Raw genomic sequence first — 15,397 nt, 5'->3', positions numbered from 1 at the left:
TGAACACAGCTAAAATTGTTCCAAAGAAAGGAATGAAGGTGGACAAAAAGAAGGCCCAGCATTGAGCCCAGAGGGGTAATATATTATGATTATCGTAATTCTAACGAAAACCTACCAGATATGGTGGCATAGTTTTGTCCAGCGTGGGGCCGTGGCTTCAGCTCCTGTGGCGTCGCTCTGGGCTCAGCGTAGGTGACGTAGTAGCCCGTGATGGGCGTGGCTGGAGGTTGCCACGTGAAGGAGATGTAGGTGGGGGTCAAAGACGTAACCTGGAGGTTGGTGGGAGCTTGGACCACCGGTTTAGCTGCAGAGAAAAATCTCATTGTCAATCACGGGCTATTGGGATGACAGTTCGATTTCTAATCTTACGGGGGTTCCCAAATTTTGGCCTGAAGCGGCTAAACGTGACATTGTGCATCAAAATCCTATTCATTGTGAACACAGTGAACTCCTGCATATTTGTGTTTCAGCATTCACAAATGTGTCTATTTATGAAATTATTATTTTTGGGGGGAAAGTATCCTAGTAGGCATTCACCGCCATCCTCTGGCATGTATCGGTAATAAAAAAAACACTTTTTGGGGTGAGTATCAATTATTCATGCGTATTCGTTCTTCACAGTAGGGTCTACCGTTATCTGCTGCAAATAGCTGAACGGTTCCATCTTGACCAGAATTTTCGACCCTAGCCAGAATTAGAGTGCACATACTCCTAGTTAACTTGAGTAGGAAGGGCATATAGCACGCAGACCCACACACCCACCGACACATAGTCACTATACCTGTTTGAACAGTAAGCGTAACTGGGGCGCTCCTTGTATTGCCATTCAGAGTGTACAGGTGAACGGAATACGTGGTACCCGGCTTGAGACCTTCAAAAACACAGCACATAGTGAGCAAATACAATTTCCTCTGAAATCCTTTTGTGTGTGTGTGTGTGTGTGTGTGTGTGTTCTACCTGTGACTGTGTAAGTGTATACATCTGCTGGGATGGTCTTGGTGATTGTGGGGCGTGAGCTACCCTGGGGCGTGGCTTCAAGGAGGAAACCAGTAATGGTTTCCACCTTAGTGCGCCAGTTCAGGGTGAACGAGTCGTCCTTCACGTCCATAATACGCACACGGCGAGGCGGACTTACATCTGCGTGGGAAAGATAGTTCTTGTTAGATTAGTTACCAGCCACTTTTTGTCCAGGTCCTTGTTTGTCAGTAAATTTCACAACTATACGCCAGTCACACCCACTTTGCTCAGGATAGAAGACACTGTGGTGTGGGATTACCTTCCAGGGTGGTTGCCTCGCCCTCCAGTGGTCTGCTGGTGACAGAGTTCTTCAGAGCATAGACATGGATTTGGTATTTGGTTGCCACCTGTGGTACAAGTTCAGACATGATGTAGTTATTGGTAACAGTGGTGGGAAGGAAGGATGCACAAACGGTTTAGTTGATGGTGTTTTTACTTGACTTGAATAGATATGTTCTGATGACTTTTTATTGTCCCTCACTCATTTCAAAACAGACATTTGTACTTTCTAAGCCTTATTTTGTTCAAACTGGCTGGTTACTTTCCCGACCTCAGCAGATGATGCCATGACATAAATTGAGGGAGGCCAATTTACAGGAACCATCATTGAGAGCTGGATAGATTGATTGACTGACATTTTGTAAGGCAGAAAAAAAAGGGAGAGCAGCAACGTGGAGGAACGTGAACCAGGGAGCAATTACGTAGCAGAAAAGCAAGATATTTTCCATCTGCAAATTGTTTTACTTTTCTTGGCCACAAGAATGAGTCTTTGAGAATATGCCATGTCTTGTGCCAGCCTAAAAAAACACCAGCTTCTGGCATTTAAAAAAAATCTCGGTATAATCTGGAAAAACACATACATACAAATAGGTATATGTTTTGTTTTTTAGTTGTTATTGGTCAATTATTTTTTTTAAACTCAGTTCATAACTTCAGGAACGTTATGGGAACACGTTTTGATAAGATAAAAGTCAAGCCAACTCTCGCTAATACTTAAACAACAACGTGCGACATGAATTTTCTTTTTCCTCACTACGCGAGTTAATAAAAGGGAGAAACTATGAAACGGGTATTGTATATAATTGACAAGAAAACAAAATATTTTTATGTTTATACTTTGGTAAAGAGTTCATACTTTTTAAACATTATTGAAGTACAGGAGTTGAATCGGTGCTTCTATTTTTGGACACAAATCATCTGTATTCCTACTTCAGTTTAGAATGTGAGTACTTTGCCACTTTTGATTGGCACCCAAAGCCTAGCGTTCATATAATCACATTTTTACCATGAGCCCGGGTATGACCACACGTGTTGTGTCAGGAGCAACATTGAGTTCCTTGGCGGGACTGTTGATGTTCTCGGGATTGACGACCACACGGTATCCTGTCAGCCGTGCGTTGGGTGCCTGCCATGACACCTCGAAAGAAGTAGGCCCCACCTCTGAGATGATCAGGTTGGTCGGAGCGGGGATGACTGAGAGGGACGGACATATGCAAGCAAATAAGCAAACACATGAGGAATTTGGACTCTCTGCATTATTATTCACGAGAGTATATCAGCTAAGTGTTGTCCACCTGTGGCCTGCGTTCCCACCAATGGCGTGCTGGGTGTGCGCCCATGGAGAGCAATGACTTTGACAGTGTACTCTGTCCCGGCCCGAAGGCCTTTTATGGCCACGTTGTCCTGGTCGCCGCTGGGTGACGGACGCAGCTCCCTCTCCCCATCTTCGGGGCTGGAGTAGAGAACGCGGTACGATGTCACTGTGCCCTCTGGACTGTCCCAAGCGATGCGCATGGAGTTGGCGTCGATGTCAGAGAAGGTCAGGTCCTTTGGACGATCCATGGCTGCGGGGATAGGGTGAAAATGAGGGTGACGTCAAGAAAAAGCTTTTTGAGGAGCTTTGTTAAGGCAATAGCAGTGCTTCAGCTCACAAACGGAAAAAGCTGAAAGTACTGGACTGTCTGCTCAAGGAAGTATGAGCCACCCAACGTATGAGTTATGGACTGGTGTACAATTAGTTAGATCCATGACAGAAGCTTTGTCCATTTTTTTTTTGACAAACCAAAATGATTTTGCTCGAGTCGCCAGGAAAAAAAGTTGTCTTATATCGCCGATCTTCTTTTCCTTTCAGTTTTCTTAAGTAAGAATGAAGCAGACCTGTGATGGCATTCTGCACCACTGCAGAGGAGGGCTGGCCGTCAGTGCCCAGGGCAGAGACGCTGACAACATACTCAACAGTTGGCATCAGGCCTGTGAGGGTCATCTCAGTTTCAGCTGTAAAGCAGAAGGGGCATAGCACGTTTGGAAAATGCAACACTGAAAATGTGCTTAGAGTATATACTGTAAAAGTACTGTACACACAAAATATCAACCCGAGTATTAGGACACAACACTTTTGCAACTATTGGAAACTTGCTGGACCTGAAAGATGGTCTAGTTCACAATTTTTGCCAATATGGATTTGAGATGATTCTTAAAGTGTGGTGGAGATAAGATAAGATAAGATATCCTTTATTAGTCCCACACTGGGGAAATTTACAAGGGATATCCGGTCTGTCACCGGCCAGTAGCCCGCTGTTAGCCCGCCATGCTAACAGCTGGTCCTTACTGTAAACAATGGAGTCGCGTGTGCCATCGGGATCTCCGTTCACAGGATACGTAAAAAGATTAAAGCAAATAAAGGAGATGAGCAGAAATGAAGCTGCCCCTCTCCCCCCCGTAGGTTTGGGGTACAAAACCACGCAAAACAAAATGGGAAGAAGAAATAAATAAAGTAAAAAGAGAGTCAGACTCTCTCTCGTGAGAAACAAAAGAAACACGACCGAAGAGTAGTTCAGTTGTACTGTATTTAACTTTTGAGTTCAATACACTTGCATTTAAGATTTTAAATGTTGTTTTCAAATACTTAACTAGATACTTTTTTAATTTAAATTTTATATGCTATACATTTTAATTGAATTTTTGGGGGGTCAATTTTCCTATATTTAAGCACAGTGTTAATGGGGGAATTTTTAGGAATAAAAACCCTGACTGGTTTTTGATTAACACCAACTACGCTAGGATAGATTAATGGCAACTCATTCACTCCCAAAGACGTATTTTGATGTCTTTTCAGACGTCACACATTTAATCCCAGCTCCTCATTTTGTATTGACTGTACTTGAAAAGGGTCTGAAAGGGTCTGAAATTTTTCAAAAGACATCTAAATACATCTTTAGGAGTGAATGAGTTAATCATCGTGTTCCTTGAGGTGGTAGTCAGCATAGAAAGAACCACTGATTTTAGATATGAAAGTAAGATTTTGTGGGAATTTGGCCAATCATTGATTGATTGGTGTGTGCCAAGACTTTCCTCCAAAAAATTATGAAATATAAAGGGCCCTTACCAGGAGACACATCCCGAGAGTAGGATGGTCCGACGCCATTTTTGGGTGCACCTGTGACTCGATAACCTATGATGGGCCCCCGAGCAGGGGACCAGCGGACAGTGATTGCGTTGTCGCTCACATCAGTCACATCCATGTTAGCAGGCGGCTCAATATCTAAACAACAAACATAATTTCAAACATTCATAAAAATATACATGTGTGTATACATATATATATACACATACATACACACACACACACATATATATATATGTGTGTGTGTGTGTGTGTGTGTGTGTATTCTTTTAATTTCTTTACCTGTCTTGTGTGTGATGTAGACCGGGGTGTTGGAGGCAGGGTTATCCCCTCTTACGGTAACCGCATAAACCGTGATGGTGTAGTCGCTACCCGGCTGCAGATTGGTGATAGTGGCTGTGGTCTGAGTGCCTGGGATGGTGAACTCTTGAGGTGCACCGCCATCTGGAAATTGACAGATTTGATTATGGATGCAAAATGTAAAAGTTGCCAACTTTTCATGGCAATTAGTCAGGAATTTACAAAAATGAATTGTTGGTTCTTAATAGGGAATTTAGATATAGATCCCCATAACTTTAATGGAAACTTCAATTTCAAATATTCCCAAAATTCCCCAGTTGAACTACCCATGGAAATTTACCAGAAAATGTTCCGGAGGCTGATTAAATTGAAAACAAAAATTGCAGTAATATTTACTGGAGAAAAATGATTGTAGTAAAAATATTGTACAAGAAAGCAGACCTGTGCCTCTATAAGTGATGCGGTATTGATTGACGGCAACAGAGGGAGCATCCCAGCGAATGGTGATGCTTGTGGGCGAGGACGACACAACTTCCAGGTCAGTGGGAGCATCAGAGACTGGAAAAGAGGAGAAGATTCATTTTGTTTTCAGTTATTCTCACTGCCTGATTTACTAAAGGCCTGCACATGTAAAACAGGCACAAACTTGATGGTACCCCCCAAACAGATGTGAAAGCTGATCTACTCAATAATGCCGATACTAACCAAGCTATGTGATTGATCACATCTGAAACCAATTGCCGCTTTTTTAAATAGAGTGTCTGAAAATCTGGTATAAAATGGCACTGCTGTGAATAACCATGACTGCGGTCAGTGTGAAGAAGAGGAGGCAGAAGCCAAATGAGAAGCCACAGGGAGAAACAGATCTTTTCCACTTGACTAAACATTACAGTAATCCCTCGTTTATCACGGTTAATGGGGGCCAAAACCACCCGCCATAAACGAAAATCCGCGAAGTACCGAGCCCCCCCCCTCCATATAGGTACATGTACATAATATTTATAAGGCCAAATTTAATGGTATACATGCATGTAGAAGTAAATTTTGAAATAATTAACATGACCTAATGCTGTATACTAATAGATTTAAACATGTATCAGTTAGGTTAGTTTATGAATAACAAAATACAGTAAACATATCTTTTTTTTTTTTTAACGTCCGCAACAAGTCCGCAAACAGAAGCTGCGAAAGTCAGCAAAACAACAGTGAGTCACATAGAGCAACATATACAGTACTGTACTACATGTATATGAAAAATAAAAAATTAGGAATGTTTGAAAAAATCCGCGATCACTGTATTGAAATGCTAACTGAGACATATAGTCAGTTCAGCAATATAATTTTGGAGCTTCTGAATTATCTAAATCAGTGGCACCAAAAACATCCACAATCTGTTAGAGTAGACATGCAATCTCCGCTTTTTACTTTTTACAAAGTAAATCAGGCCCCTCAGAATGGTCAAGATACTCACTCGTGGCCTGTGTGCCAGTCACAGGTTGACTCTCCTGATTGCCCTTGACAGCGTACACAGCAATGAGATACTCAGTCTCTGGAGTCAGTCCAGTCAAAGTGAAATGAGTCTTGCTCGGAGGAAGTCTCTCGTCCTTGGTGCGCCCACCGTTCGTCCTCTGATGGCGGACCCGATAACCCGTGATACTTGAAGATGGAGCCCGCCAGTGAATGGTGAACGAATTGGTTTGAATGTCAGAAAAGTCCAAAGCAGTTGGGGAATCCAGAGCTAGAAGGAGATAATTCCATTTAAAAAACTCATTAAATACAGTCTATCTCTAATGTCAACATGATACATTAAAAGGCACAACGTGTGCATTGTTATTGCTGGCAGGCTGTAAAAATTACATTCATACATGTCATTTTTTTTCTTGCTTTCATGAAGTCTCTTAATCATTGTTGACACTAATACCTGGACCTTCGGCTGCATGTCAAGGATATTCAATTAATGTCCGGCTCTCTATATTGTTACGTCCCACCTCAATGACAAGACATTGTATCCCACTCACTTGTCCTCTGTGTTCCTGTGGCCGGATAGCTCTCTTGCTCTCCATAAATGTACACCACACTAATGCGATATTCTGTGTCAGGAAGCAAGTCTGCACAAATGGGAAGGGATATATTGAGTTAGAATACAGTAGCTTGAAAGAACTAAACCATGCAACTTAAAACAACGTCTCTATAGTTGTCATAGGCTTGTTGTTGAGCTCTGTCTTACTCTGCAGCAAGAAAGTGTTAGAGGCTCCGCCCACATTGACCTCCTTCAAGTCATGGTCTTCTGTCACAGGGCTGAAGCGGATGACGAAGCGAGAAATGTCACTCGGGGTGGCAACGTGCGGGACTGTCCACGTGACCCTGATGTGGTCAGGACCCACCCCTCCGAATTGCAAGTTGGTGGGAGCTGGAATCACTGATGATACAAGGGAAGAGCAGGTTTGATCTCATGTAGAAAAATACTTCTGCAATAACATTTCGTAGAATGCTTTTATAGTGGTACCTTAATTTATGAGTTTCCCAATTTAAGAGTTTTTGGGGCTCTCTATGGTTTGTGTTGTGAGCGAAAATTTCACATGATCTCTAGGCACTGCATCACTGGATGGCAGTGGCAAACAAAGTGCCGAAGTCCTTTCACCAATTAATTGTGTTTTGCATTCGCTTGACTGTCACTCATGCAGGTATTTTGCCAAATGTCTTTTTTTATAACCATGAGGTCCCTAGAAAATGCTGAAAATAAGTGGATGATGGCTGTTCTATTCCTTAATGTGCTAAGTGCAGTCTGGCAGACAGCGAACAGTTCTTCAAAAAAGAAGCCACGTGTGCTTGCTTCAAGCTGTTTATTGCCACAGGACGTTTACTGTAAAAAACTAGACATAAGACAAAGAGAATTACAAGTTGTGTGCAACTAAACCACATAACTTTGTTTGAAAATGTGCTAGCTTAAATGTCAATGCCCATTGAATTACATAAAAACATAATTTTAATTGATTATGTTATTACTGTGTGTTTTTGTACAGTACAATACTGTAAAGTACTATTGTATATGTTATGGTATTTTGGGGAGTGTTTTGAGGTGGGTTAGAAAGGATGAATAGCATTTCCATTCATTTTAATAGGGAAAGCTGATTCAAGATATGAGAGATTGGAGTCATGAAGACGGTCATGAAACGAAATAAACTCATAAATTATGGTACCACTGTTCAGGATGTGCATCATTTCAGAATTGGAGGACATCGTCTGTCCCTGCTCATCCATGCACACAATATAGAAACATGCATTTGCTGTGTAAATTATAGCTGTCCCAAGACTGTAATAAAAGTGATTCCTAAATATCATTTAAAAGACCAAAAAGCTCTTGATCACCCCCTCACATGACCCCCCCCCCTCGTCTTTTTCTCTTGATGACCAATTGACATCTCAAGTAAAATTGATTTTTAGCACAAATCTGTTTTTTAAATGAGTTTGTTGATGTCTTCTTTGTTCAAACTTTGTGTTTCATCACAGACATATTTTCAGTACCGTTAGAGTAATTATGCTCTCGACAAACACACTCTTATTAAAACTTTTTTAGCCACCAAGAGTGAGTGACATGACTTAGCAGAAATGTTCATGGTCATTCCTCGCCTCTAGTTTTCATACTTTTTTCAAGGTTTTTTTTTTTTAGCATAATGGAGACCCTGTTACCTATATTATCATTAAAATAACATTTTTCAAAAAAAAAAAATGATATCGCCAAGTTTCTTTTTGACCAGCTAGCATCAAAGCTTACACGGCTGGCATGTACTCTTGAGCAACAACTAACATTCGAGCCGATTTACAACTATGTTAATGTAATTGTAATGTGAAACTAAAACCCGTATTCAAATGAAATTTACCTGTTTTTTTCAATTGTTATTTTGCAATATTTTAGGTGCTTCGTACCTCTAACAGGGTTGCACCAAACACAGCAAAATATATGAGGCGACAAATAATATATCTTGCATTGCGTCTTTTCATGGTCAAGTCCGGATTACGGAACTTATTTACTCATCCGGAAATATTGATGCCAAAATTGTCCTGCATTTCTGGAATAACTCGCAAAATAAGATATTATTTTCAAATTGCAACGTTTTCATCAATTGTGTGATTAAAACTCCCGTTCTTCTCACACATATAGTGAAATGTGAAAATCACCCGCTTGAGTTTGCTTTGTGTGTGTGGTTGGCTCGCTTTCCCCCTCTTCCGTAACCGTGACGATACTGATGTCATAGTCCACGCCAGGCTCCAAACCACGAAGCGTGTAATAACCAGCCGATGAGTCCACCATATCTTGAAAAATGGGCAAGTTCTCGCCCGCCGTCGTTACCGTTATCCGGTAACCCGTTAGGGCCGAATAGTTCAGAGGGATCCAGCGCAGGCCAATGGTGGTGTCAGTTATGTCGACAAAGTGAATATGTCTCGGTGGACGTATGTCTGCAAGGGTTAGGCCAGGTGCAAAGCGCAAGCAACATTAGAAAGACACAAAGACAATGATTACCATACATGGATTATGAATTCAATTAATTAAACATTCAGTGCCAGGATGGATTCATTCAACGTTCAAATCTGACGGAAAATCGACATCTGAGGGCATGCTCCGCTCATTTGATTATGACACACAAGACCTTCATGCAAATGTTAGCCAAAGACCCCAGCAGGTTATGATGGAGAAGGCTGGATTAAACCACACATCAACAATTGTTAAACTCCAAATAAACAATAGCGTCATGTCACAAACAATAATAAACAAGAAAATTGTCTTGCGGTGATTCTTTGGCAGCAGACAGCGTAGATTTTCGGGAATTAAAAATGGTTGTTTTTGCTAAATTATTATAGTGTTGAGAGGTGTACGTTGCATTGGAAGAACATGTGATCATAAACAACCACAATGTATCACGTGGGTTTATGTCTATGATCCTGTCTAGGTTGCATAAATTGCACTAAAACAAACAATCGGCTTCCAACAAGAAAGTCTAAACCGTCCTCTGAATGACACTGAATAAAATATGTCACAATTTCATCGTTTCAGAAAACAATTCCATATTGTAAAAACGCTTTACTGCAGTACTGAAGCACTTTTTCCAGAAATCTACACTATGCTAGACTATTTCTTTATTTTTCCGACAATTTCTTATTTTTATTTTACATTTCAAAACTGTTATCTGTACTTCCCACTCACACTGTCAAAATATGTGATGACTCGTTGTGGCTGGCTCCAAGTCAGTCAACTTCAAAACTGTGTTGCTGAAAGTGCCATATGTCACGATAATGTATGTATGTTTCTGTTATTAGCAAAATGTTTACAAAAAGGAAACGTATCCCTTCTTTCCGTCGCTTCTAATTATGCCTACACCTCCTCCTCGCCACAAACCCTCACGGGCGACGTAAATAGAGGGAGGTAAACGCAAGCATGGTTGACACCTTTCATTGATTGAACTTTTGGGGGACTTACAATGGCGAGAAAACAGCAGCAACGCAAAGGAACATAAAACAGGGAGCATTCACGACAACAGCAACAAACAGATTCATAGATTTAAGAGAATTGTTTTGATGTCGTCGGCGCCAAGCACGATTTGTCTAGCCTAAAAACCACACGCTTCTGTCACTCATAAATTCCCTAACCTGACATAAACACAGGTCAAGCGCACTTGTTCAGCTGTTACCAGTCACCAATTCAGCATTTCTTTTGTCTGTGAGAACAGATCCATTTGAATCTATTCATTTGAATCTACCGCACAATGCCTTGACGTGACATATTCGAGCTTTATCTGAAAGTTGTTAGCTTCATCACCGTCTGGAAAGTGCGTGAACGGAGGATGTGTTTTGATTGGCCACCTGAATTCCTGTTCTCAGAATGTTGCTTGCACACATTGAGTTCTCCATCTCGCGAAGCAAAGAATTAAACTTATTCGTCTTAAGGCCAGAGATGGAGCCATGGGTGGGTAGCCCTAAACGGTCTCACTTGATTTTTGCTCAGCAGATTGCTCCAGTATGAAACTCTGGCCTTCGTTCTGCGCACAAAAATGTATGGACTTGGGGAAACAAAGAAAATCTGTGTATTCCCTGATCTCGTCCAGTTATTTCTCTCATCGCTAACATTGAAACACACTTTGTACTCTCTACTCAAGAGTGTAGTCTTCATTCAGCATGCGTCAAGGCCTTTCCCTGTAGCACTTACCTGGTGTGATAACAGTGGACACTGGCACACTTTCCAAATGGTCCTTGACTGCGAAGACGCTTATGTTGTACTCCATCCCGAGATTCAGGTTCTCCAGCATGCACGAGGTTTGATCAGCCCTCACAAACTCCTCGATGCTGTTTCCTTTCTGTCCACTGGTCGGCGTGCTGGACACTCTGTAGCCGGTGATGTCTGTCGAGTGAGGGGGTGGAAAAATACGTCAGATTTTGCTCATTCGTGAGTCACTGTGAGAAGTCTTTTTGACTTTTAAAACCAGGAAAGGTGCTTTCAGATTTCAAAGTCTAGACTTGGTGGGCTCTGAGCAACAGGGTCAATATTTACCTGGTGTTTTGGAGGCTGTCCAGTGGACGGTGAGATCTCCTGTGTCAGAGTTGGACTGGACTCTCAGGTCAGTGGGAGGGGACAAGGCTGCAAAAAGGCCACAGAACGAGTATTGGGACATTGAGTCTGTGCAAAACAATCATTCAGTCGTCCCTGATAAGGGCCTGGTACACTGAGAACCCAAAACGCGGGTGCTAAATTGCGTGTTCATGTTAATAGCGTGGATGGTGGGCGTGATCGACTAAGACGGCAGCACAAGTGGCGAGAGATGTCAAAGAAATCATGAAAAAAAAGTGCCGTGGAAGAGGGGAAACTAACCTTGGGTATTTCCCCATAAAGTTTTTTCTGCGTAGGGAGCAAGTGAAAGAAAAGTGCAAACATTTTTGAGGCAGCCAGCAAAAGCATAAATTGTTTTGTTTGATTTAACTCGTCCCAGTGGTGTGGTAATTCACTGTATTTGCCTATCCTGCATCATATTGCATTTATAACCTGGAACAGCACACCCCATAAAACTGACCTGGAAGAGGAAAGCACTAATTGCCACATTATAATGAATGATCCTAGACGCAAGGAGATACAGAATTGATGCAGAGTTTTGTCATAGGTGATATGGCATGACTCCTTCTTGTGACTGGCTTCAATTCAGGCCGCTGATCATTCAGAAGCTCAAAAATTGCATCACTGACTGTCTCGATACATTTTTTTTTCCCAGGAGAAGAACAGATCCGTTCTCCAGTGGAAGGGATCTTTTCCACTCCCGTTAGTATAAATATTCTTTGGAAGTACTCTTTTCTTTTGCTTTCAAACTATCACATTTAGGATAGTCGCACAGATTTCTGTAAAATTTGTTCACACCTGCCATTCATACTGGCTGTTGACAGACGCAAAATAGGCCACTGCGACAACATTGCATGTGCCAATCAAAATATTTGCATCTACTCTTTTTAAAATTTTATTTGGCATGTATTGCAGATGCATTCCTGAGTGCTTCCGGGTAGTCACCGGTTCATAAATGAGGGCCCAAGTGTTTGACAGTTACTCACAAGTGACAACGTTGCGGGTGATGGGGTTTCCACGGGGGCGTCCATTGAAGATGGGCTGAACGCTGTATGTGTACTGAGTTCCAGGAATCAAACCGCTTACATAAAGGCGTCCAGTGTCAGAGGTTCTGTGTCTTGGAGACTCTCCTTGCTGGCTGGGGAGCACAGACAGCTGGAAAGAAGATCAGGTCACCAAATGAGAAGAGCACACATGACTGTAGACCGCAAAGACATGACATCATAGTGGTGAGCCTCTCATTGAGATCAAATCTATGCTCCTCGTGAAAAGTTAGTGACATTGGGATTTTTTGGGTGAAAATTCAGGGTGAACTTCATTTGACCTTTTCTTTTTTTATTTTTTTATTTCCACTGCTCAACGCTTGAGAACCTTTTGCACAATGTGCTGCTCTCTAACAAGGAATTGAATAACAAAATTGGATAAAACCAAAACCAAAAGGCATACTTGTGATTTTACAAAACCACAGTGGAAGTACCAAAATGGGTATTGCTCATGGGTATGTGAGTACAGGTAACATGCTAACATAACACACGGCAATTCATAAAGTCTTTTACTATTATGTAGCGAGCTTGTTGTGGCTACTACCTTGTAGCTAAACCTGCGGACAGGTATCCAGGTGATGATGATGGAGGAATCAGTGACCTCCGTGTTGAAAGCAGGTGCATTTCCCATCTGGGGAGCTGGAAACATGATATCACAATTACAAACCAGCAGTTTATTCCACTCGAAGCGGATGAGGGGGGTTTTTTCCCCCACGCAAGACAGCTTGTGCAATTGTTCACATAGCTGACTTCTGACAGTGACCAGCCCTAAGATGCACCGTAACGCCAAAGAGGATAAGCGCTATGGGAAATGGATTGCTACTTTTGAAACAATCGAGACCAGTCTTAGTCTTCAAACCACATTTTGATGGTCTTGATGCTGTCTCGGTCTCGATTCCAAAAAGTCTGGGTCTTGTCTTGGTGAGCTCCGGTCTTAAGCATCACACAAGTGTAAATATCATCCGGTTTTATCTCTTACACCCACCTGTGGTGAAATGCGTGGTTATGGGCTCACTCAGCACACTATTCAGCTCAGAGTGCAGAGTAGCAGTATAATCCGTTTCGGGACGCAAATTCCTCAGAGCATATTGGGTGACACCGCCGGGGATTCTCTTCTCAATAGGACTGGAGCCCTCGATGCTCACGAAGAGACGATAGCCAGACACAATGGCACGGGGAGCTTCCCAAGTGACCAGAGCGCTGTCTGGGCCAATGTCAGTGAACTGCACGTTGGTGGGAGCATCCGGTTCTGGTGGGGAACAGAAAGTAAGACGTATTAGCGTTTATTCCCACAAATTCACTTTCCAAATTTAGAAAAAAAAATAAAAAATCTGAAATTTTTCAACCCTCCTCAGAACCTCACGTACTGGTATACATCTCCCCCATTAGTGGCTCGCTTTCCACACCCCCGTTGATGGCGTAGACATAGAAGCGGTATAGAGTGCCCGGCTGCAGGTGAGTGATGTCAGCGTAGGCGTTGGGCGACACCGGCAACTGGAGAGGTCTGATCTCGGTGCCATCAGGCCCGACGGGGGAAAAGGTGACCCTGTAACCCGTCACCTCGCTGGGTGGCCCATTCCACGTGATGGTGATCTTCACATCTGTGACCTCATAAAACTGCAGGTCGGTGGGGGCGGCCACTTCCTCTGTGGCACAAAAATCAAAGAATATACAGTAAATGAATTGACAAAATGAAACGTTCGCTCACCGGGTGTCTACAGATGCCTTTTAATTATTTGTAAACCATTTGAGCATTATGAATGAAAATGTTCCTTGATGGCCAGTTTAAGGTCCATGTACTAGTATACTCCTTGTCCTCACCAGTAGGAGTACTTTGGTGTACTCTACTAGTTGGACAATTCCAGGAAAACCTGTGGTGTTTGATTGGTTAGTTGTGTTTTCCGCATTACTAGTAAAATGCAAAATTTTGTGACATTGCATTGTTTATATATCCACCTCAGGGAGAAAAAGTAAGAGACTGCTGGAGAACTTTCAGTTCCAACAAAGTGAAGTGTTTGTGTGAGGTAACGTGACAATTCATGTTCCAGATTAAACAGACGTCAGAAGAGAAATGTGCTTCGACAGAACTGTTTCCAGCATCTGGCTTTACTTTTTAAAGCCTAATAAACTGTTTTTATCTTGACAAGTCAATAATCCAGCTGCAGATGCGATAAGGACTGACAGAGAGTGTTTCTTGGTGAGAGTTGCGTATGTTCACATTTTTTTCTCCTATTCTGTGCATGGGTCACACAGAGGTCATTCAGGGGCCACAATGTATTCAAATTGTAGAATCCCCCCCACCCCCGTTTACAGCTTACATTTTCTTTGGTCAAACATACCTGGTTGAGAAGATCCAGCCGTCTGGACCTGGAGAAAAACAGGCTGACTTTCCTGGTTCTCCTCTACAGCAAAGATGCTGATGTTGTACAGCACACCGGGGTGAAGGTCAACCAGGGTCACTGATGTCTCCGTGTCTGGCAGGTTGAGCTCGGTGCTGCTGCCCTCCACGGAAGGCGTGTACACCACACGGTAACCTGATTGCACACGGATGCAGACAGTCAACAAGCATACGTGTACTGTACAACCTCAGATATGCTGAACACCGGGGTTGCAACATTCCATATGGGAGGAACAGAAAATCATGGGAATAAACATGAAATTACAAAATTGAAGGTTGGCTTTTAATACGGAAATTCACTGTCGTTAGGGAACATTTATTTGATCATAATCCAGAGTAAAACAACCAAATGTAATGCAACTACAGCGATGCCTTGACTTACGAATGCCCCAACATACGAGTTGTTCAGTTTATGAGCCTTCGCTTCACGATTTGTTTTGCTTTGCTTTGAGAGTCAAAATTTGCTTCAAATGCGGCGCTGCTCAAATGAAGCAGAAGAAAAACATTACCGGTACATTTTAGCTTCAGTGAGATACCTTGCCATTACATGACCCTTGATTTCATGTTGATTTCCCAAACATTCCCATAATTCCTGCGGAACATTTCCCCCAACTTTCTGGAAATTTATTAGACAT

General features: G+C 42.3%; 1 protein-coding gene across 2 annotated transcripts in view; it reads right to left on the bottom strand.

Moving 5' to 3' along the window:
* fn1b (fibronectin 1b) overlaps nucleotides 1-15,397 on the bottom strand; it is a 41,779-nt gene that overhangs the window by 9,424 nt on the left and 16,958 nt on the right. The window contains exons 18-38 of one of the 2 annotated variants that reach the window (XM_086106685.1): nucleotides 14,704-14,898; nucleotides 13,732-14,010; nucleotides 13,350-13,613; nucleotides 12,909-13,003; nucleotides 12,308-12,476; nucleotides 11,265-11,351; nucleotides 10,923-11,114; nucleotides 8,900-9,178; nucleotides 6,948-7,139; nucleotides 6,739-6,828; nucleotides 6,192-6,458; nucleotides 5,162-5,278; nucleotides 4,703-4,864; nucleotides 4,403-4,558; nucleotides 3,175-3,291; nucleotides 2,592-2,861; nucleotides 2,303-2,490; nucleotides 1,277-1,364; nucleotides 958-1,137; nucleotides 782-871; nucleotides 116-304 (exon numbers count right to left, since the gene is read on the bottom strand). In XM_086106685.1, coding sequence (XP_085962811.1) covers nucleotides 116-304; nucleotides 782-871; nucleotides 958-1,137; nucleotides 1,277-1,364; nucleotides 2,303-2,490; nucleotides 2,592-2,861; nucleotides 3,175-3,291; nucleotides 4,403-4,558; nucleotides 4,703-4,864; nucleotides 5,162-5,278; nucleotides 6,192-6,458; nucleotides 6,739-6,828; nucleotides 6,948-7,139; nucleotides 8,900-9,178; nucleotides 10,923-11,114; nucleotides 11,265-11,351; nucleotides 12,308-12,476; nucleotides 12,909-13,003; nucleotides 13,350-13,613; nucleotides 13,732-14,010; nucleotides 14,704-14,898 — 3,666 coding nt within the window. The remainder of the gene's footprint in view (nucleotides 1-115; nucleotides 305-781; nucleotides 872-957; nucleotides 1,138-1,276; nucleotides 1,365-2,302; nucleotides 2,491-2,591; nucleotides 2,862-3,174; nucleotides 3,292-4,402; nucleotides 4,559-4,702; nucleotides 4,865-5,161; nucleotides 5,279-6,191; nucleotides 6,459-6,738; nucleotides 6,829-6,947; nucleotides 7,140-8,899; nucleotides 9,179-10,922; nucleotides 11,115-11,264; nucleotides 11,352-12,307; nucleotides 12,477-12,908; nucleotides 13,004-13,349; nucleotides 13,614-13,731; nucleotides 14,011-14,703; nucleotides 14,899-15,397) is intronic. The other variant, XM_086106684.1, reaches the window with a different exon arrangement.

The sequence above is a fragment of the Hippocampus guttulatus genome, chromosome 3 (assembly GCF_054856545.1).
Source record: "Hippocampus guttulatus isolate MCC_2025c chromosome 3, RoL_Hgut_1.0, whole genome shotgun sequence".
Classification (NCBI taxonomy): domain Eukaryota; kingdom Metazoa; phylum Chordata; class Actinopteri; order Syngnathiformes; family Syngnathidae; genus Hippocampus; species Hippocampus guttulatus.
This window is presented reverse-complemented; position numbering and strand designations above follow the sequence as displayed.